The sequence below is a fragment of the Bombina bombina genome, chromosome 9 (genome assembly GCF_027579735.1).
Source record: "Bombina bombina isolate aBomBom1 chromosome 9, aBomBom1.pri, whole genome shotgun sequence".
Taxonomy (NCBI): domain Eukaryota; kingdom Metazoa; phylum Chordata; class Amphibia; order Anura; family Bombinatoridae; genus Bombina; species Bombina bombina.
Genome location: NC_069507.1, coordinates 268,337,686 through 268,360,134, shown reverse-complemented (window position 1 = coordinate 268,360,134; position 22,449 = coordinate 268,337,686). Strand labels below are relative to the sequence as shown.

Here is a 22,449-nt window from a genome sequence, read left to right as displayed (position 1 = left end):
TATAACTGAGATAAGGAGCAGTCTGCAGAGGGTTAGATACAACGTAATCACAGAGGTAAAAAGTATATTAATATAACTGAGATAAGGAGCAGTCTGCAGAGGCTTAGATACAGGGTAATCACAGAGGTAAAGAGTATATTAATATAACTGAGATAAGGGGCAGTCTGCAGAGACTTAGATACAAGGTAATCACAGAGGTAAAAAGTATATTAATATAACTGAGATAAGGGGCAGTCTGCAGAGACTTAGATACAGGGTAAATACAGAGGTAAAAAGTATATTAATATAACTGAGATAAGGGGCAGTCTGCAGAGGCTTAGATACAGGGTAATCACAGAGGTAAAAAGTATATTAATATAACTGAGATAAGGAGCAGTCTGCAGAGACTTAGATACAGGGTAATTACAGAGGTAAAAAGTATATTAATATAACTGAGATAAGGGGCAGTTAGCAGAGGCTTAGATACAAGGTAATTACTGAGGTAAAAATTATATTAATATAACTGAGATAAGGGGCAGTCTGCAGAGACTTAGATACAGGGTAATTACAGAGGTAAAAAGTATATTAATATAACTGAGATAAGGAGCAGTCTGCAGAGACTTAGATACAGGGTAATTACAGAGATAAAAAGTATATTAATATAACTGAGACTTAGATACAGGGTAATTACAGAGGTAAAAAGTATATTAATATAACTGAGATAAGGGGCAGTCTGCAGAGACTTAGATACATGGAAATCACAGAGGTAAAAAGTATATTAATATAACTGAGATAAGGGGGCAGTCTGCAGAGACTTAGATACAGGGTAAATACAGAGGTAAAAAGTATATTAATATAACTGAGATAAGGGGGCAGTCTGCAGAGACTTAGATACAGGGTAATCACAGAGGTAAAAAGTATATTAATATAACTGAGATAAGGGGCAGTCTGCAGAGGCTTAGATACAGGGTAATCACAGAGGTAACAAGTATATTAATATAACTGAGATAAGGAGCAGTCTGCAGAGGCTTAGATACAAGGTAATCACAGAGGTAACAAGTATATTAATATAACTGAGATAAGGAGCAGTCTGCAGAGGCTTAGATACAAGGTAATCACAGAGGTAAAATGTATATTAATATAACTGAGATAAGGAGCAGTCTGCAGAGGCTTAGATACAGGGTAATCACAGAGGTAAAAAGTATATTAATATAACTGAGATAAGGAGCAGTCTGCAGAGGGTTAGATACAAGGTAATCACAGAGATAAAAAGTATATTAATATAACTGAGATAAGGAGCAGTCTGCAGAGGTTTAGATACAGGGTAATCACAGAGGTAAAAAGTATATTAATATAACTGAGATAAGGAGCAGTCTGCAAAGGCTTAGATACAAGTTAATCACAGAGGTAAAAAGTATATTAATATAAATGAGATAAGGGGCAGTCTGCAGAGGCTTAGATACAGGGTAATCACAGAGGTAACAAGTATATTAATATAACTGAGATAAGGAGCAGTCTGCAGAGGCTTAGATACAAGGTAATCACAGAGGTAACAAGTATATTAATATAACTGAGATAAGGAGCAGTCTGCAGAGGCTTAGATACAAGGTAATCACAGAGGTAAAATGTATATTAATATAACTGAGATAAGGAGCAGTCTGCAGAGGCTTAGATACAGGGTAATCACAGAGGTAAAAAGTATATTAATATAACTGAGATAAGGAGCAGTCTGCAGAGGGTTAGATACAAGGTAATCACAGAGATAAAAAGTATATTAATATAACTGAGATAAGGAGCAGTCTGCAGAGGTTTAGATACAGGGTAATCACAGAGGTAAAAAGTATATTAATATAACTGAGATAAGGAGCAGTCTGCAAAGGCTTAGATACAAGGTAATCACAGAGGTAAAAAGTATATTAATATAACTGAGATAAGGGGGCAGTCTGCAGAGGCTTAGATACAGGGTAATCAAAGAGGTAAAAAGTATATTAATATAACTGAGATAAGGAGCAGTCTGCAGAGGCTTAGATACAGGGTAATCACAGAGGTAAAAAGTATATTAATATAACTGAGATAAGGGGCGGTCTGCAGAGGCTTAGATACAGGGTAATCACAGAGGTAAAAAGTATATTAATATAACTGAGATAAGGGGCAGTCTGCAGAGGCTTAGATACAAGGTAATCACAGAGGTAAAAAGTATATTAATATAACTGAGATAAGGAGCAGTCTGCAGAGACTTAGATACAAGGTAATCACAGAGGTAAAAAGTATATTAATATAACTGAGATAAGGAGCAGTCTGCAGAGGGTTAGATACAGGGTAATCACAGAGGTAAAGAGTATATTAATATAACTGAGATAAGGGGCAGTCTGCAGAGACTTAGATACAAGGTAATCACAGAGATAAAAAGTATATTAATATAACTGAGATAAGGAGCAGTCTGCAGAGGTTTAGATACAGGGTAATCACAGAGGTAAAAAGTATATTAATATAACTGAGATAAGGAGCAGTCTGCAAAGGCTTAGATACAAGGTAATCACAGAGGTAAAAAGTATATTAATATAACTGAGATAAGGGGGCAGTCTGCAGAGGCTTAGATACAGGGTAATCAAAGAGGTAAAAAGTATATTAATATAACTGAGATAAGGAGCAGTCTGCAGAGGCTTAGATACAGGGTAATCACAGAGGTAAAAAGTATATTAATATAACTGAGATAAGGGGCGGTCTGCAGAGGCTTAGATACAGGGTAATCACAGAGGTAAAAAGTATATTAATATAACTGAGATAAGGGGCAGTCTGCAGAGGCTTAGATACAAGGTAATCACAGAGGTAAAAAGTATATTAATATAACTGAGATAAGGAGCAGTCTGCAGAGACTTAGATACAAGGTAATCACAGAGGTAAAAAGTATATTAATATAACTGAGATAAGGAGCAGTCTGCAGAGGCTTAGATACAGGGTAATCACAGAGGTAAAGAGTATATTAATATAACTGAGATAAGGGGCAGTCTGCAGAGACTTAGATACAAGGTAATCACAGAGGTAAAAAGTATATTAATATAACTGAGATAAGGGGCAGTCTGCAGAGACTTAGATACAGGGTAAATACAGAGGTAAAAAGTATATTAATATAACTGAGATAAGGGGCAGTCTGCAGAGGCTTAGATACAGGGTAATCACAGAGGTAAAAAGTATATTAATATAACTGAGATAAGGAGCAGTCTGCAGAGACTTAGATACAGGGTAATTACAGAGGTAAAAAGTATATTAATATAACTGAGATAAGGGGCAGTTAGCAGAGGCTTAGATACAAGGTAATTACTGAGGTAAAAATTATATTAATATAACTGAGATAAGGGGCAGTCTGCAGAGACTTAGATACAGGGTAATTACAGAGGTAAAAAGTATATTAATATAACTGAGATAAGGAGCAGTCTGCAGAGACTTAGATACAGGGTAATTACAGAGATAAAAAGTATATTAATATAACTGAGACTTAGATACAGGGTAATTACAGAGGTAAAAAGTATATTAATATAACTGAGATAAGGGGCAGTCTGCAGAGACTTAGATACATGGAAATCACAGAGGTAAAAAGTATATTAATATAACTGAGATAAGGGGGCAGTCTGCAGAGACTTAGATACAGGGTAAATACAGAGGTAAAAAGTATATTAATATAACTGAGATAAGGGGGCAGTCTGCAGAGACTTAGATACAGGGTAATCACAGAGGTAAAAAGTATATTAATATAACTGAGATAAGGAGCAGTCTGCAGAGACTTAGATACAGGGTAATTACAGAGGTAAAAAGTATATTAATATAACTGAGATAAGGGGCAGTCAGCAGAGGCTTAGATACAGGGTAATCACAGAGGTAAAAAGTATATTAATATAACTGAGATAAGGGGCAGTCTGCAGAGGCTTAGATACAAGGTAATTACCGAGGTAAAAAGTATATTAATATAACTGAGATAAGGGGCAGTCTACAGAGGCTTAGATACAAGTTAATTACTGAGGTAAAAAGTATATTAATATAACTGAGATAAGGAGCAGTCTGCAGAGACCCATTTTTCACAATCCTGGGAGCATACAATTAACATTATTTCCAGGGTTTTCCAGTGGTTTATTCCTGCTTTGCAAACACAGCACATCCTTTATTAACACAATGCCTGAGCATGGAAGCTCACCCCAAGCTGTCTGAGCAGCCCTTTAATTCCTTACACATTGCTCTCTCATTTTAGGGTACATACGGCAACTAGGATTCCGCTGGAACAACGGTTATGTCACTTTTGCTGGAATAGGGCAACAAGCAAATTCTGGGTGAGACCAAAGACTTAAGCCACTAATATAGGAAGCCTATCTAGGGATTATACATATGACTGATATAATAAACTACTGACCGCTGTAGATGCTCTCACTGCAGACTGATGGCTGATATCTTCATCCTGTGATTTGATGAGGTTTATAAGTGAGTTTAGCATTGCTGGAAACATCTCTATTAATGTGACAGCCGCTGTCAGGTTCTTATTTCCTTAGAGCTGTATTATAATTTGTGCTATCTGCTACTGTAAGTCCAGCAACTAAGCGCTGGCACAAACCGCTGCTGTGAAGTAGATATGCAATGACATGATTGTACTGAGGGATATTCAGTGACATGATTGTACTGAGGGATATGCAGTGACATGATTGTACTGAGGGATATGCAATGACATGATTGTACTGAGGGATATTCAGTGACATGATTGTACTGAGGGATATGCAGTGACATGATTGTACTGAGGGATATGCAATGACATGATTGTACTGAGGGATATGCAATGACATGATTGTACTGAGGGATATGCAATGACATGGTTGTACTAAGGGATATGCAGTGACATGATTGTACTGAGGTATATGCAGTGACATGATTGTACTGAGGGATATGCAGTGACATGATTGTACTGAGGGATAGGCAGTGACATGATTGTACTGAGGGATATGCAATGATATGATTGTACTGAGGGATATGCAATGACATGATTGTACTGAGGGATATGCAGTGACATGATTGTACTGAGGGATATGCAGTGACATGATTGTACTGAGGGATATGCAATGACATGATTGTACTGAGGTATATGCAGTGACATGATTGTACTGAGGGATATGCAGTGACATGATTGTACTGAGGGATATTCAGTGACATGGTTGTACTGAGGGATATGCAATGACATGATTGTACTGAGGGATATTCAGTGACATGGTTGTACTGAGGGATATGCAGTGACATGATTGTACTGAGGGATATGCAGTGACATGATTGTTCTGAGGGATATGCAGTGACATGATTGTACGGAGGGATATGCAGTGACATGATTGTACTGAGGGATATGCAGTGACATGATTGTACTGAGGGATAGGCAGTGACATGATTGTACTGAGGGATAGGCAGTGACATGATTGTACTGAGGGATATGCAGTGACATGATTGTACTGAGGGATATGCAGTGACATGATTGTACTGAGGGATATGCAGTGACATGATTGTACTGAGGGATATGCAGTGACATGATTGTACTGAGGGATATGCAGTGACATGATTGTACTGAGGGATATGCAATGACATGATTGTACTGAGGGATATGCAGTGACATGATTGTACTGAGGGATATGCAGTGACATGATTGTACTGAGGGATAGGCAGTGACATGATTGTACTGAGGGATATGCAGTGACATGATTGTACTGAGGGATAGGCAGTGACATGATTGTACTGAGGGATATGCAGTGACATGATTGTACTGAGGGATATGCAGTGACATGATTGTACTGAGGGATATGCAGTGACATGATTGTACTGAGGGATAGGCAGTGACATGATTGTACTGAGGGATATGCAGTGACATGATTGTACTGAGGGATATGCAGTGACATGATTGTACTGAGGGATATGCAGTGACAGGATTGTACTGAGGGATATGCAGTGACATGATTGTACTGAGGGATATGCAGTGACATGATTGTACGGAGGGATATGCAGTGACATGATTGTACTGAGGGATATGCAATGACATGATTGTACTAAGGGATATGCAGTGACATGATTGTACTAAGGGATATGCATTGACATGATTGTACTGAGGGATATGCAATGACATGATTGTACTAAAGGATATGCAGTGACATGATTGTACTAAGGGATATGCAGTGACATGATTGTACTGAGGGATAGGCAGTGACATGATTGTACTGAGGGATATGCAATGACATGATTGTACTAAGGGATATGCAGTGACATGATTGTACTGAGGGATATGCAATGACATGATTGTACTAAAGGATATGCAGTGACATGATTGTACTAAGGGATATGCAGTGACATGATTGTACTGAGGGATATGCAGTGACATGATTGTACTGGGGGATATGCAGTGACATGATTGTACTGAGGGATATGCAGTGACATGATTGTACTGAGGGATATGCAATGACATGATTGTACTAAGGGATATGCAGTGACATGATTGTACTGAGGGATATGCAGTGACATGATTGTACTGAGGTATATGCAGTGACATGATTGTACTGAGGGATATGCAGTGACATGATAGTACTGGGGATATGTAGTGACATGCTAGGGGGAGGTGCTGAACTGCTGGTGGGAGCAATGACATGATTGTACTGAGGGATATGCAGTGACATGATTGTACTGAGGGATATGCAGTGACATGATTGTACTGAGGGATATGCAGTGACATGATAGTACTGGGGATATGCAGTGACATGCTAGGGGTAGGTGCTGGACTGCTGTTGGGACCAATGACATGATTGTACTGGGGGATATGCAGTGACATGCTAGGGGGGAGGTGCTGGACTGCTGTTGGGAGCAATGGCATGATTGTACTGAGGGATATGCAGTGACATGCTAGGGGGGAGGTGGGTGCTGGGCTGCTGGTAGGAGCAATGACATGATTGTACTGGGGATATGCAGTGACATGCTAGGGGGAGGTGCTGGACTGCTGTTGGGAGCAATGACATGATTGTACTGGGGGATATGCAGTGACATGCTAGGGGGGAGTTGCTGGACTGCTGGTGGGAGCAATGACATGATAGTACTGGGGGATATGCAGTGACTTGCTAGGGGGAGGTGCTGAACTGCTGGTGGGAGCAATGACATGATTGTACTGGGGGATATGCAGTGACATGATTGTACTGGGGGATATGCAGTGACATGATTGTACTGGGGGATATGCAGTGACATGATTGTACTGGGGGATATGCAGTGACATGCTAGGGGGAGATGCTGAACTGCTGGTGGGAGCAATGACATGATTGTACTGAGGGATATGCAGTGACATGCTAGGGGGAGGTGCTGAACTGTTGGTGAGAGCAATGACATGATTGTACTGAGGGATATGCAGTGACATGATTGTACTGGGGGATATGCAGTGACATGCTAGGGGGAGGTGCTGAACTGCTGGTGGGAGCAATTACATGATTGTACTGGGGCTATGCAGTGACATGCTAGGGGGGAGGGGCTTTATTGCTACTGGGAGCAATGACTTGATTGTACTGGGGGATATGCAGTGACATGCTAGGGGGGAGGTGCTGAACTGCTGGTGGGAGCAATGACATGATAGTACTGGGGATATGCAGTGACATGATTTTACTGGGGGATATGCAGTGACATGCTAGGGGGGAGGTGCTGAACTGCTGGTGGGAGCAATGACATGATTGTACTGGGGATATGCAGTGACATGCTAGGGGGGAGCTGCTGGACTGCTGGTGGGAGCAATGACATGATTGTACTGGGGGATATGCAGTGACATGCTAGGGGGGAGGTGGGTGCTGAACTGCTGGTAGGAGCAATGGCATGATTGTACTGGGGATATGCAGTGACATGATTGTACTGGGGGATATGCAGTGACATGATTGTACTGGGGGATATGCAGTGACATGCTAGGGGGGAGGTGATGGGTTGCTGGTGGGAGCAATGACATGATTGTACTGGGGATATGCAGTGACATGCTAGGGGGGAGGTGCTGGAGTGCTACTGGGAGCAATGACATGATTGTACTGAGGGATATGCAGTGACATGCTAGGGGGGAGGTGCTGGAGTGCTATTGGGAGCAATGACATGATTGTACTGGGGGATATGCAGTGACATGCTAGTGGGGAGGTGCTGGACTTCTGGTGGGAGTAATGACATGATTGTACTGGGGGATATGCAGTGACATGATAGTACTGGGGGATATGCAGTGACATGCTTGGGGGGAGGTGCTGGACTGCTGGTGGGAGCAATGACATGATTGTACTGGGGGATATGCAGTGACATGCTATGGGGAGGTGCTGGACTGCTACTGGGAGCAATGACATAATTGTACTGGGGGATATGCAGTGACATGCTAGGGGGGAGGTGGGTGCTGAACTGCTGGTAGGAGCAATGACATGATTGTACTGGGGATATGCAGTGACATGATTGTACTGGGGGATATGCAGTGACATGCTAGGGGGGAGGCGCTGGGCTGCTGGAAGGAGCAATGACATGATTGTACTGGGGGATATGCAGTTACATGCTAGGGGGGAGGTGCTGGACTGCTGGTGGGAGCAATTACATGATTGTACTGGGGATATGCAGTGACATGCTAGGTGGGAGGCGCTGGACTGCTGGTGGGAGCAATGACATGATTGTACTGGGGATATGCAGTGACATGCTATGGGGAGGTGCTGGACTGCTGGTAGGAGCAATGACATGATTGTACTGGGGATATGCAGTGACATGATTGTACTGGGGGATATGCAGTGACATGCTAGGGGGGAGGTGGGTGCTGAACTGCTGGTAGGAGCAATGACATGATTGTACTGGGGATATGCAGTGACATGATTGTACTGGGGGATATGCAGTGACATGCTAGGGGGGAGGCGCTGGGCTGCTGGTAGGAACAATGACATGATTGTACTGGGGATATGCAGTGACATGCTAGGTGGGAGGCGCTGGACTTCTGGTGGGAGCAATGACATGATTGTACTGGGGATATGCAGTGACATGCTATGGGGAGGTGCTGGACTGCTGGTAGGAGCAATGACATGATTGTCCTGGGGGATATGCAGTGACATGCTAGGGGGAGGTGCTGGACTGCTGGTAGGAGCAATGACATGATTGTACTGGGGATATGCAGTGACATGATTGTACTGGGGGATATGCAGTGACATGCTAGGGGGGAGGTGGGTGCTGAACTGCTGGTAGGAGCAGTGACATGATTGTACTGGGGATATGCAGTGACATGATTGTACTGGGGGATTTGCAGTGAAATGCTATGGGGAGGTGCTGGACTGCTGGTAGGAGCAATGACATGATTGTACTGGGGGATATGCAGTGACATGCTAGGGGGGAGGTGCTGGACTGCTGGTGGGAGCAGTTACATGATTGTACTGGGGTGAGCAATTTGATCAGGGTCTGTACAGTCAGTGACAAGATTCATATTGATGTATTTTTGCTCCAGACTCACAGCAAACACCTTTAAGATCTTTGAAAGAGCCAAGAAGTTTATTTACATTGACAAGAACGTCCAAGAGCAAACTCTGCTCTATCTGTCTGAGCTCCAGATACTGGAAACCGGCTGCTTCAAGAGAAGCGGGGACCTGTTTATGCCGCAGGTAAGCAGTTTAGGGCTACATCTAATAACTTTGTGTCCAGAAAATATAAAAGAGATTAGTTCCATTCCAGCTGAAGAGCACATGACCGATGGAGAATTTGTAAAATAAATACATAAATAAAAAGATAAGCTGCATATCTGCAGTGTAGGTTCTACCCTACTGTGCTGCTCTGACAAGTAGGATTCATGATATTTTACCTTAAAAGGACATTCTAAGGCAAAATCCAAAATCATTGCAAAAGTACAATTTTATTTACAGTACAATTAAATAAAGACAAAGAAACATACAAACTTCACCTTAGGAACAATGTGCTAAACTTTTGTCTATTGGTGGATTGGCACTTTGAAGCTTTATTGTGAGAGATGAACCAGTTTTAACCTCTTGTTGTATCACAGGGAGACAAAGAGGATGACCTGATCTATACAATACTACTCGCCATTGCTCTGCTGGAGTCTGACTACAGTACTGGGGTAAGTGAGACCAAGCTGTAGGTACCAGTTTATCACATTCCCTATAGTGGAGCTAGACACCAGAATAAAGACCAGCTCTAAAGGAGAGGAAGGTAAATCATGCACTGCAATCATAGATATTCTTCAGAAGTTAAGAGCAAAAGGACAGAACAAGTAGAAGATGGTCAAAAGCTTGACAACAAGCCTTAGGCTTGATCTGGACTTGAGGCCAGAGGTAGGACATAAGCATTGCCTTCAGATACAAAAGAATCAGAGTCCAGAAGAGGTCTACTTTATTAGGGCCCGAGAGAAGGGCTTATGGTGATAAAATGCACAAAGGTGAGGCTAGAAGATCAACACATCAGGCAAAAATCAGGCATAACCTGTCCAAGGAAAATAAATAGTCTATCACCACCCACCCCTGAAATGACAGCCATAAATGCTATTTTTATAACCTGAGGCTGCCAGAGGAAGTGATGCTCTGTGATTTTAATACAATGTTTTATAACTCCATAAGTCAGTGAGTGGAAGAGGGCCCAGCACACTTTATTGTCTGTCCATGAAGGATATATCAATGGAGAGACCCCTGGTGCTATTCTCAGGGTATAATTTCCTTTTTGTCTTTTTATTTTGCAGAAGACCATGTTGGAAGGTGCCCTGGCATGTGTGCTGGAAGCCTCAAAGTCTGAACAGAGCACCTATATCCAGACCATGATGCTTTATGTCTTCACATTGGCTGAGAAGTCAAATGAGAGGGACAACCTGCTGAACATTCTGAAACAAAAGGCTGTCACTGAAGGTAACCTGAGCGAGCATGGAAATATTATATTTATCTAGCTGGAGGTTACTAATCATAAACTACTCAACATCAAGGAGAAGGTTCCTTTGTTTTCCTTCATTTTAGAGATGGGTGATTATATCTTATACTTTTTACCATGTCTTGATCTGGAACCTAATGACTGGATTCTGGATCCCATTATTACAGCTGAAAATTGTATAAACCTTTGAAAATAAAAACACTGCCCTGAATAAACAAATATAAATAGTTACTTTTTAATTTTAAAAAATTACGACTTTAAATATTAATTCAATATTGATCTACAAGAGATAGGTTTATAAAAAATATATACACCTCACAACTTTTTTGTTGTTGTTTTTTGTTAATTGATCTTAATACATTTGTTTGCTTGTTTTTTTGGGAGAGAATTAGTTTTTTTTATCTCAAAATGATACAAAGAAAACTGCTTATTTATAAAATAATCATTTTGTTTCAATATATTAACTTTAAACACATGGACATTTTTCTATCCTTCTACTTTGGGTTTCTATTTGTCCTTTATCTACATGAACGATTTTCCTCTGCAGCGGGCGCTGTGCACTGGGAGAGGCCAGACAGACAAGCTTCTCCTTACTTCTCCTCCTGGTTCACACCACTGGAAGTGGAAATGTCTTCATATGTCCTGCTCAGCATGGCCAAGGGACCCAATGTCCTTGAAGCTGATCTGACCTATATGGCTACAGTAGCATTGCGGCTTGTCCGGCAGCAGAATTCATATGGAGGGTTCCGGACCACACAGGTAATTAAGGAGCAGATAAAGCCCAAATGCTTCTGTGTTCAGATCATCTAGATGATGGTTCCCCCTGTAAATTGGATCATTCCTACAGGCACTGGGGCCATTTGTATGTGACGGTAATACAATATGCTTATCTCTCAATGCAGCAGAACAGACAAAGTTAAAGTAGGAAATGGAGCTCAGTTGTAAATTCCTGCTGCTGATAAAAAGGAAAATAGTCTCCTGTAAATATCCTTAAGATTGGGAGTTTTTCTTTTATAACTGGGCCTGACTAACGTGAATGAACTGGGGTAGCTTAGCGATATGTTCCGGGTTTACTCTATCGGTGTCATGTAAGGCGTATGATAGAGACTCTGGCTAGAACCATCATCACTTTATTATACAATATGTTAGTGCAGCTGAGACTCAGGACAGGATGTGTCTATCAGATCATGCTTTGTACAACATCAAACCAGATGGGGTCATTAAACTATTAACCCTTTTCCCTTTCAGGACACAACAGTGGCGCTACAGGCTCTCTCTGCTTACGCTGCACTCATATTTACCCCCAATGCTCAGCACAATGTGATTGTGAAACAAGGAAATGGTCAGCTTTACCAGCTATCTCTGAATCAGGACAACAGGCTGCTGGTCCAAAGACAGCCCTTACCTACCATCCCTGGGGAGTATAGTGTTGATGTCAGTGGGAACGGATGCTGCTTGGTGCAGGTAATTATGTCACATTCAGCGCTGAATCACCTGCTGCAGGGTTATTTTACTGATGGGGATTCTAAGGTCTGTACTAGATCCTACAGAATGTAGCAGAACTTTACAAACTAGATCCTACAGAATGTAACAGAACTTTACAAACTAGATCCTACAGAATGTAGCAGAACTTTTCAAACTAGATCCTACAGAATGTAACATAACTTTACAAACTAGATCCTACAGAATGTAGCAGAACTTTACAAACTAGATCCTACAGAATGTAGCAGAACTTTACAAACTAGATCCTACAGAATGTAGCAGAACTTTACAAACTAGATCCTACAGAATGTAACAGAACTTTACAAACTAGATCCTACAGAATGTAGCAGAACTTTACAAACTAGATCCTACAGAATGTAACAGGACTTTACAAACTAGATCCTACAGAATGTAGCAGAACTTTACAAACTAGATCCTACAGAATGTAACAGAACTTTACAATCTAGATCCTACAGAATGTAACATAACTTTACAGACTAGATCCTACAGAATATAGCAGAACTTTACAAACTAGATCCTACAGAATGTAACAGAACTTTACAAACTAGATCCTACAGAATGTAACAGTACTTTACAAACTAGATCCTACAGAATGTAGCAGAACTTTACAAACTAGATCCTACAGAATGTAGCAGAACTTTACAAACTAGATCCTACAGAATGTAGCAGAACTTTACAAACTAGATCCTACAGAATGTAGCAGAACTTTACAAACTAGATCTTACAGAATGTAGCAGAACTTTATAAACTAGATCTTACAGAATGTAGCAGAACTTTATAAACTAGATCTTACAGAATGTAACAGAACTTTATAAACTAGATCCTACAGAATGTATCAGCACTTTACAAACTAGATCATACAGAATGTAACAGCACTTTACAAACTAGATCCTACAGAATGTAACAGAACTTTACAAACTAGATCCTACAGAATTTAACAGAATTTTACAAACTAGATCCTACAGAATGTAGCAGAACTTTACAAACTAGATCTTACAGAATGTAGCAGAACTTTATAAACTAGATCTTACAGAATGTAGCAGAACTTTATAAACTAGATCTTACAGAACGTAGCAGAACTTTATAAACTAGATCTTACAGAATGTAACAGAACTTTATAAACTAGCTCCTACAGAATGTATCAGCACTTTACAAACTAGATCCTACAGAATGTAACAACACTTTACAAACTAGATCCTACAGAATGTAACAGAACTTTACAAACTAGATCCTACAGAATTTAACAGAATTTTACAAACTAGATCCTACAGAATGTAACAGAATTTTACAAACTAGATCCTACAGCATGTAGCAGAACTTTACAAACTAGATCCTACAGACTGTAACAGAATTTTACAAACTAGATCCTACAGCATGTAGCAGAACTTTACAAACTAGATCTTACAGAATGTAGCAGAACTTTATAAACTAGATCTTACAGAATGTAGCAGAACTTTATAAACTAGATCTTACAGAACGTAGCAGAACTTTATAAACTAGATCTTATAGAATGTAACAGATTTTTATAAACTAGATCCTACAGAATGTATCAGCACTTTACAAACTAGATCCTACAGAATGTAACAACACTTTACAAACTAGATCCTACAGAATGTAACAGAACTTTACAAACTAGATCCTACAGAATTTAACAGAATTTTACAAACTAGATCCTACAGAATGTAACAGAATTTTACAAACTAGATCCTACAGAATGTAACAGAATTTTACAAACTAGATCCTACAGCATGTAGCAGAACTTTACAAACTAGATCCTACAGAATTTAACAGAATTTTACAAACTAGATCCTACAGAATGTAACAGAATTTTACAAACTAGATCCTACAGACTGTAACAGAATTTTACAAACTAGATCCTACAGCATGTAGCAGAACTTTACAAACTAGATCCTACAGAATTTAACAGAACTTTACAAACTAGATCCTACAGCATGCGCTCTATTGGTTACTGTGTTTGTACTTTGGTACCAGCTCCTCTTCCTCCTCTCTCTGCAGAGCACTTTGAGATACTACCTCCCTGTGTCCCAACAAAACGCTGCCTTCTCCTTATCTGTAAACTCATCCGCTGATAGTTGTGTAAACGGTGTGGCGTATACTTTTACTATTGGCATTGCCGTCAGGTATGAAGTAAATGTACCTATTGTGTACAATGTAGGGATGGGTGAATATTTCAATACCTTCAAATTTCAAATTAATTTTTATTAATTCATTGGTTTATCAAACATTCTAACTTTCTAATTTCGAATATTGGTTTTCAAATTTTAATTAACATTCAGTAATATTCGTTTGAATATTCAAATTTTATGAATGCTTTCTGTTAGCTATAACATTCAATTTTAAATTAATTTATGCAATTTTAAGTTTCAGCATTCTATTTCGATTAAAATAATGTATGTGATTCGAAATGTCAATATTCAATTTTGAATGTTCATAATATATCGAATATACACAATCGAAATTTGAATGTGTATATTTTAACTATTATGAACATTTAAAATAAAAAAAACATTTGAATTTGAAAGCAATTTGAAATTTAAAGCAACATTTGAAAATGGAAAATAACATTCGATATTCAAATTTTAAAGAAATTTCTTTCTAACATTCAAATTTAGTCATATTCGCCCATCCCTAGTACAATGTTCTCATCTGTGGTTTTACTCTGTCTTCGTTTTATAAAAGTAAATTCAATTGCTACAAATGTCTGCTACCTGTAATACCTCCTGTATATTTTACCACCTGTTTCACCTGCCAGTGACCTTTTCTAACCACTATTGTATTTCTTGTTTGTATATATTTATTTCCTTTTCTAGCTACCAAGGAAGTCGAGAAAAATCCAACATGGCAATTATTGACCTAAAAATGCAGTCTGGATACACCGCAGATTACGAGTCTCTCAGAAACGTTAGTAGTATTTTATGTTTTTAGGATATCTTTTAGACTTTTTTCTGCACATTTTTGGCTTTTACAGGGAGAAAGAGGTTTGGGGAAGAGAGTCAAAGGGGCAGTAGAAAAGGGGGAGATGATAAGAAGCAAGCAACAGTTTTATACACACTACAGTCACCCGTTCTATATGTTGTTAGTGGTCTATGACTCTTGAAAAAGTGAACACAGTGGCCCTTGGCATATAAAATGAAGAAAACCACTGTCCTGGGGAATATACATTATCTCAAAAAAGTGAGTGCACACCTCACATTTTTGTAAATTTTTTATTATATCTTTTCATTTGACAACACTGAAGAAATTACACTTTGCTACAATGTAAAGTAGTGAGTGTACAGCCTGTATAACAGTGTAAATTTGCTGTCCCCTCAAAATAACTCAACACACAGCCATTAATGTCTAAACCATTGGCAACAAAAGTGAGTACACCCCAAAGTGGAAATGTCCAAATTGGGCCAAATTAGCAATTTTCCCTCCCCATTGTCATGTGACTCAGTGTTACAAGGTTTCAGGTGTGAATGGGGGGCAGGTGTTAAATTTGGTGTTATCGCTCTCACACTCTCTCATACTGGTCACTGGAAGTTCAACATGGCACCTCATGGCAAAGAACTCTCTGGGGATTTGAAAAAAAGAATTGTTCTACATGAAGATGGCCTAGGCTATAAGAAGATTGCCAAGACCCTGAAACTGAGCTGTAGCACGGTGGGCAAGACCATACAGCGGTTTCACAGGACAGAATCCACTCAGAACAGGCCTCGTTATGGTCGACTAAAGAAGTTGAGTGCACGTGCTCAGCGTCATATCCAGAGGTTGTCTTCAGGGAAATAGATATATGAGTGCTGCCTGCATTGCTGCAGAGGTTGAAGGGGTAGGGGTCAGCCTGTCAGTGCTCAGACCATATGCCACACACTGCATCAAATTGGTCTACATTAGATATGTGCAATTCGGTTCGGTTCGATTCGGAAAATTCGGAGATTCGGATCGAACTGAATTTCTGAATTAAAATACTGCCAAATTTACTGAATAAATCCGAATTAGTTCGGATTTATTCGGTAAATTCGGATGGCCATGGATTACACTAGCATTGTACAGTATATTAGTTTATATCACTCTGCTATGGGTTACACCTAATATACCTAATATACCTAATATACATAATACTAGTCTAATCCCACCTAACACTTACCGAAATTCCGAATTTCCGAATCCAGCCGAATTTCTTCGAATCCGAAACGAATCCGAATCGAATCGATTCAAAATTTTTCGAATCGATCCGAACCGAAATTTTTTCGCCATGCACATATCTAGTCTACATGGCTGTCGTCCCAGAAGGAAGCCTCTTCTAAAGATGATGCACAAGAAAGCCCGCAAACAGTTTTCTGATGACAAGCAGACTATGGACATGGATTACTGGAACCATGTCCTGTGGTCCAATGAGACCAAGATAAACTTATTTGGTTCAGATGGTGTCAATCGTAGAAGGTTGTGTGAATGTGGTAAACCTGAGGGCATCTGTGTAAACTGGTGCATCCAGAAACTCCTTCTGCTTGTTGATACCCTATAGCGTAACCGCCTTGTTCCTGTTCCACACCCTCATTGGTACCAAATCTCTGTACCTACCTTTCCCCATATGTGATATTCCAAATATTTATCCCAGTAGCTCAATACATTTCCTGAATAGGCTGAATGACCATTTAAGGACTCTGCAGTGACCCAAACCATAGCAATTCTTATACAGTTATTAATAAGAGTCAGCTCTCTAGAGCTTAATGTATCTAGAGACAATCCTGGCTTGACAGACGTACAACATATGTGTAATGGAATAAGTAAAGTGTTAGAACTCAACTGCAGATATTGAATAAATATATATGTTATATGCTTCACCTCCCAATCTGATAACACTATGGTAGATTGTAAGTGCTATCAGGTCCAAAAAGGGAAATGACCTCACTAACAACAACAAAGGGTAACAAACTCTGAGGCAATTAGAGGATAACTGGAAAAGACTTATATCTAAATCCAGTAAAGGATAGGAGGAATTTGTGTAGCAATAGCTGTTAGTTATTTGAAGCACCGAGTTTTGCACCAATCACCCACACACACTGTTGAGCGGTGTTTGCTTACAGTTTCCCAACCGGAAATATCTGATTACAGTGTGGGGCGAAATAGAGCCTGACTTGTGGAGGAATTGTCCGGAGTGACCGATAGCTTAGTGAGCAACGGTTGAATAAAAAGGAGGAGGTAGTAGCTTCTATTGGTGAGAATGTCCTTTGCACAGCGTGGGAGTTACTGAAAAACAGTCCGGCGTGTAAAAGGAGGAAAGGGGGAGGAGTTTTTCCTTTGTTAGCGAGTCCCAATCCTCACAAGTGCTATTAATGTTTAGAAAGCACCTTATACAGAGTCCGGATTGTGGCCCCCTGTGGACTGACAGGAGGAGTAAACACTGAGTTGTGACAAAGCACGATGAGAGGTAATTTGAGAGATGAGCTGCGGATGCAGCAAAGAGCCTCCGGCAAAATAGATTAGCCCACAATGTATCAGGTTAGTTTATGCAAAAGAGACACGCAACAGATTGGAAACAAATTCTGCTCCAAGTAACTGTGAGAAGGGCTATTGCAGAACTCTAGAGTGGAATATAGATAGGCTTACCAGAAGTCCCACTTTTACTGGGATTGTCCCGGTTTGGAGGCGCTGTCCCAGTGTCCCACCCAGTTGTTCATTCTGTCCCAGTAGGGTTGCCACCTTCAGGTTTCAAATCATGTGTCCGGGTTTCAGACCACCTGAAACCCGGACACATTATTCAAAATGACTGGACTTTGGCTCTCCAGCATAGTTGGATGCTGGTACACAGCCCTGCTTAGCTTAACATCCGTGTCCTTCAAAGTTTACATTTAGTAATACCGGCTGAGTGAGCAGCATAGGGTTTTTTAATTTTGTAGTACTACTTGGTTTATTTTTCTAAGAATTTAACACCCCCCACCCTCGACCCCTGGTGACATCACCGGTAATACACCTTTAGGGGAATCATATGGGTATGACTAGGAAGTACAGACAGGCAGGATTTTTGGCCTGGATCTTGCTTTACTTCGTGCAGGATAGCATTTTGGCTATAATCTTCCTGCATTATGGTACAGAGTAGCCTCTTAAACAGCTTTAGCAGCTATGTGTTTATTTATTACTTTCATTCAATATTGTATTTATGCCTCATCAGTATTTGGCTCTGTTCCTTAATTAGACACATATAACACATATTACACTGCAGATATTAAATTGTGAAAGTGATAATTATGCTTGATGTTTGGCATTATTTAGAATCTGAGATTTAGATTAATGATTTATTTGCCATGACAACGTAATGGTGCCTTTTTCACTAGGGGGTGGTGTTATGGTCTATTTAAACTGTGTGATTCACTTGTTTGACTGAGGAAGGGTAGAGTATCCACGAAACATTACACACATAAAAGCTACTACTTTAAAAGGACCGGTAATTGCCACTCCCCCTTGACCACGCTCCTGACCACACCCCCACTGGCACCGCACCAGGTGGTCCCAGTTTCACCTCTAAAAATTATGGTAAGCCTAAATATAGAGGTTGTAATCCGTAACAGGTAAAGCTCAGGGGAAGCAGCTGCTAAGGCTAACAGCAAAACAAAATACTAAGCACTGAGGTTTGGAAACGAGGTTGATTTAATGGCTTGGTGGGCAGGGCAATATGAGTCATAGTGCTGATAATTTAAAGGTACAAGCATAGGCAGGAACTCTGACAATATGTAATATCTAAATGTAGATCAGACATGAGATAAGTTGTTTAGTGCTGCAGGCTCTGGTGTGAAGCTGAACCTTTATTTACATATTGTTCTCATTTCTATTCACAGCTGGTGGATTCAAAAGTGGTCTCCAAAACTGAACAGGAGAATGGTCATGTGATCCTGTACCTGGACTCTGTGAGTGAGCCATGTGCACAAACTGTAGCTCTTCTCCGTAGTCTTCAGCCTGTAATCCTTCCCCTCCCTGCCTGTGTGACTTGTCCTTTTATCCCTTAGTATAAGATGATATGCTTCTATGTCATTTACAATCAGCAGGATCCGGCTAATTTTTGTACTTTCAGATTTCTCCTGATTTCCAGGAAATGCTTTGATAGTTTCACCCAACTCTCCCATGCTGACCTGGGAATAAGTATTATGGTTATTGAGTCCCCTGTTTGAGATGGAGAACAGGTTCATTACTTTGCACAAATATCTGTGCTCTTTTGATAATACGTTGATTTTATAGTTTCCTGATAAAGTCATAAAGTTTGTTTCTTTTGAGTTATTTGTAATCACCACTATGCACAGTGTGATTTTCTCATACAAACCCCAGATAAATATACTGCCCTTTGTAGCCCTGAGATCTACTCATCAATGCTAAATAAAGCCTGTGACCGTTGCCTGATACAAATATCTAAACCTTTGTTAGTCTGGTTGTGGACAAGTGGGGTATTACACCCATGGGCTATGTTTTAGTGTTTTCCCCTGTTCCTAAATAAAACATCTCTAAAATCTTCTTTACTTCCTCTCTCCACCTTCATCCCAGGTTCCCAAAGAGACAATCTCCATGTCCCTCAAGGTTGAGATGGGTAATCGTGTCCTCAATGTACAAGAAGCTACAGTCTTGATTTATGATTATTATGAGCCAGGTAAACTGGGGACTAAACGTCATGTACCCTACATGCTATATAATTCAAAGTAGCAGCTAAATATATATAACCTTATATCAAACCTAGATCTTCCTTCAACAACAATAAGATTAAAGTGTAATACTATAGAGCACATATTCTGCAGAAACTCTGATTAATGCCTAAGCTAGCACAATAAAGAGGTAATTACATTTACACAAAGCTGTTCATGTGACAGAGCCTCTCTTGTAAGATGATCTAAGACATCATGTCAGTAACGTGAGGTCCCTCAAAGAATTTTGTAGAGGCAAATAATAGCTTTAGATTATGCAGGTTCTGGGTGTGAAGTACAGAAACATATAATATAATGCTGACAAAAAAACAAAGCTTTGTGAGACTTCTCTCCATGTCTGCTTTAGGTCAGGCTCTATGTCTTAATGATCTACAGTTTCTCTGATCCAGTTGAAATTCTTTTTAACATTCCTTGGGATGGGTACGTTCTTTCTTCCTTAAAATTTTATTTGTTTATTTTTTCTGTTCAGATGAAAATGGTGCAGCCAAATACAGACACCCCTGTGCAGCTTAGGGCTAAGGTAAGTACATACTCTGCTCTTTTGTCCCATTGCAGATTTCTTTTTTCTGTGTTTTCTAATTATCTATCCATCTAGTCTTCCCTCTTTTACTAAAAGTCTGCAGAATACTGCTGCCCCCGTATGTGTGTATGCTCATCTAATTGTGATGGTCCCCTCATTTTATACATGAGATGTTTATGTTTAAGAGGTTGAGTACATAAAGCAGTAATCAGGGAGACTTCCAGAGGCCGCCCAAGGCTTTCATTCTTGTCCTGCATTTGGTGCCTTTGGTTAGGAGTAAGGAGATGCTCTGCATTGGTGACATTGGTTGGGAGTAAGAAGATGCTCTGCATTGGAGCCATTGGTTTGGAGTAAGGAGATGCTCTGCATTGGTGCCATTGGTTAGGAGTAAGAAGATGCTCTGCATTGGTGACATTGGTTGGGAGTAAGAAGATGCTCTGCATTGGTGCCATTGGTTAGGAGTAAGGAGATGCTCTGCATTGGTGCCATTGGTTGGGAGTAAGGAGATGCTCTGCATTGGTGCCATTGGTTGCGAGTAAGAAGATGCTCTGCATTGGTGCCATTGGTTTGGAGTAAGGAGATGCTCTGCATTGGTGCCATTGGTTGGGAGTAAGGAGATGCTCTGCATTGGTGCCATTGGTTGGGAGTAAGGAGATGTTCTGCATTAGTGCCATTGGTTGGGAGTAAGAAGATGCTCTGCATTGGTGCCATTGGTTGGGAGTAAGGAGATGCTCTGCATTGGTGCCATTGGTTGGGAGTAAGAAGATGCTCTGCATTTGGTGCCTTTGGTTGGGAGTAAGGAGATGCTCTGCATTGGTGCCTTTGGTTGGGAGTAAGGAGATGCTCTGCATTGGTGCCTTTGGTTGGGAGTAAGGAATGCTCTGCATTGGTGGCTTTGGTTGGGAGTAAAGAGATGCTCTGCATTGGTTCCTTTGGTTGGGAGTAAGGAGATGCTCTGCATTTGGTGCCTTTGGTTGGGAGTAAGGAGATGCTCTGCATTGGTGCCTTTGGTTGGGAGTAAGGAGATGCTCTGCATTGGTGCCTTTGGTTGGGAGTAAGGAGATGCTCTGCATTTGGTGCCTTTGGTTGGGAGTCAGGAGATGCTCTGCATTGGTGCCTTTGGTTGGGAGTAAGGAGATGCTCTGCATTGGTGCCTTTGGTTGGGAGTAAGGAGATGCTCTGCATTGGTGCCTTTGGTTGGGAGTCAGGAGATGCTCTGCATTGGTGCCTTTGGTTGGGAGTCAGGAGATGCTCTGCATTGGTGCCTTTGGTTGGGAGTCAGGAGATGCTCTGCATTGGTGCCTTTGGTTGGGAGTAAGGAGATGCTCTTTTATTATTATTATCGGTTATTTGTAGAGCGCCAACAGATTCTGCAGTGCTGTAAACAGAGGGTAGTACAACAAAACAATTAAAGGGATCGGATGGGTAGAGGGCCCTGCCAAGAGTTGCACTGTTGTAATTAACTCTTAAGAAGGTGATATACAAACAGCTGGATTTAAGGGGGTTCAGGGGATAGCAATGGAGGAGTGGAACTGGCATAAAGTAAGGTTATTGTAGGTTGTATGCATCCCTGAACAGTAGAGTCTTTAGGGAGCGCTTCAAGCTGTTAAAACTAGGGGAGAGTCTTGTGGGGCGAGGCAGAGAGTTCCACAAGATGGGAGCCAGTCTGGAGAAGTCCTGTAAATGGGAGTGTGATGAGGTAACCAGAGAGGAGGAGAGGAGGAGAGGAGGAGGTCATGAGCAGAGTGAAGGGGACGGGAGGGAGAGTATCTGGAGACAAGGTCTGAGATATAGTGGGGAGCAGTGCAGTTGAGGGCTTTGTATGTCAGAGTGAGAATTTTGTGTTTGATC

The 22,449-nt window shown here is 40.6% G+C and overlaps 1 protein-coding gene across 1 annotated transcript in view; it reads left to right on the top strand.

The window, feature by feature from the left end:
• LOC128639706 (ovostatin-like) overlaps positions 1-22,449 on the top strand; it is a 214,110-nt gene that overhangs the window by 187,178 nt on the left and 4,483 nt on the right. The window contains exons 25-35 of the mRNA XM_053691823.1: positions 4,223-4,301; positions 9,467-9,620; positions 10,016-10,090; positions 10,706-10,868; positions 11,435-11,646; positions 12,136-12,351; positions 14,407-14,531; positions 15,222-15,312; positions 19,227-19,295; positions 19,924-20,026; positions 20,548-20,598. Coding sequence (XP_053547798.1) covers positions 4,223-4,301; positions 9,467-9,620; positions 10,016-10,090; positions 10,706-10,868; positions 11,435-11,646; positions 12,136-12,351; positions 14,407-14,531; positions 15,222-15,312; positions 19,227-19,295; positions 19,924-20,026; positions 20,548-20,591 — 1,331 coding nt within the window. The 3' untranslated portion in view covers positions 20,592-20,598. The remainder of the gene's footprint in view (positions 1-4,222; positions 4,302-9,466; positions 9,621-10,015; positions 10,091-10,705; positions 10,869-11,434; positions 11,647-12,135; positions 12,352-14,406; positions 14,532-15,221; positions 15,313-19,226; positions 19,296-19,923; positions 20,027-20,547; positions 20,599-22,449) is intronic.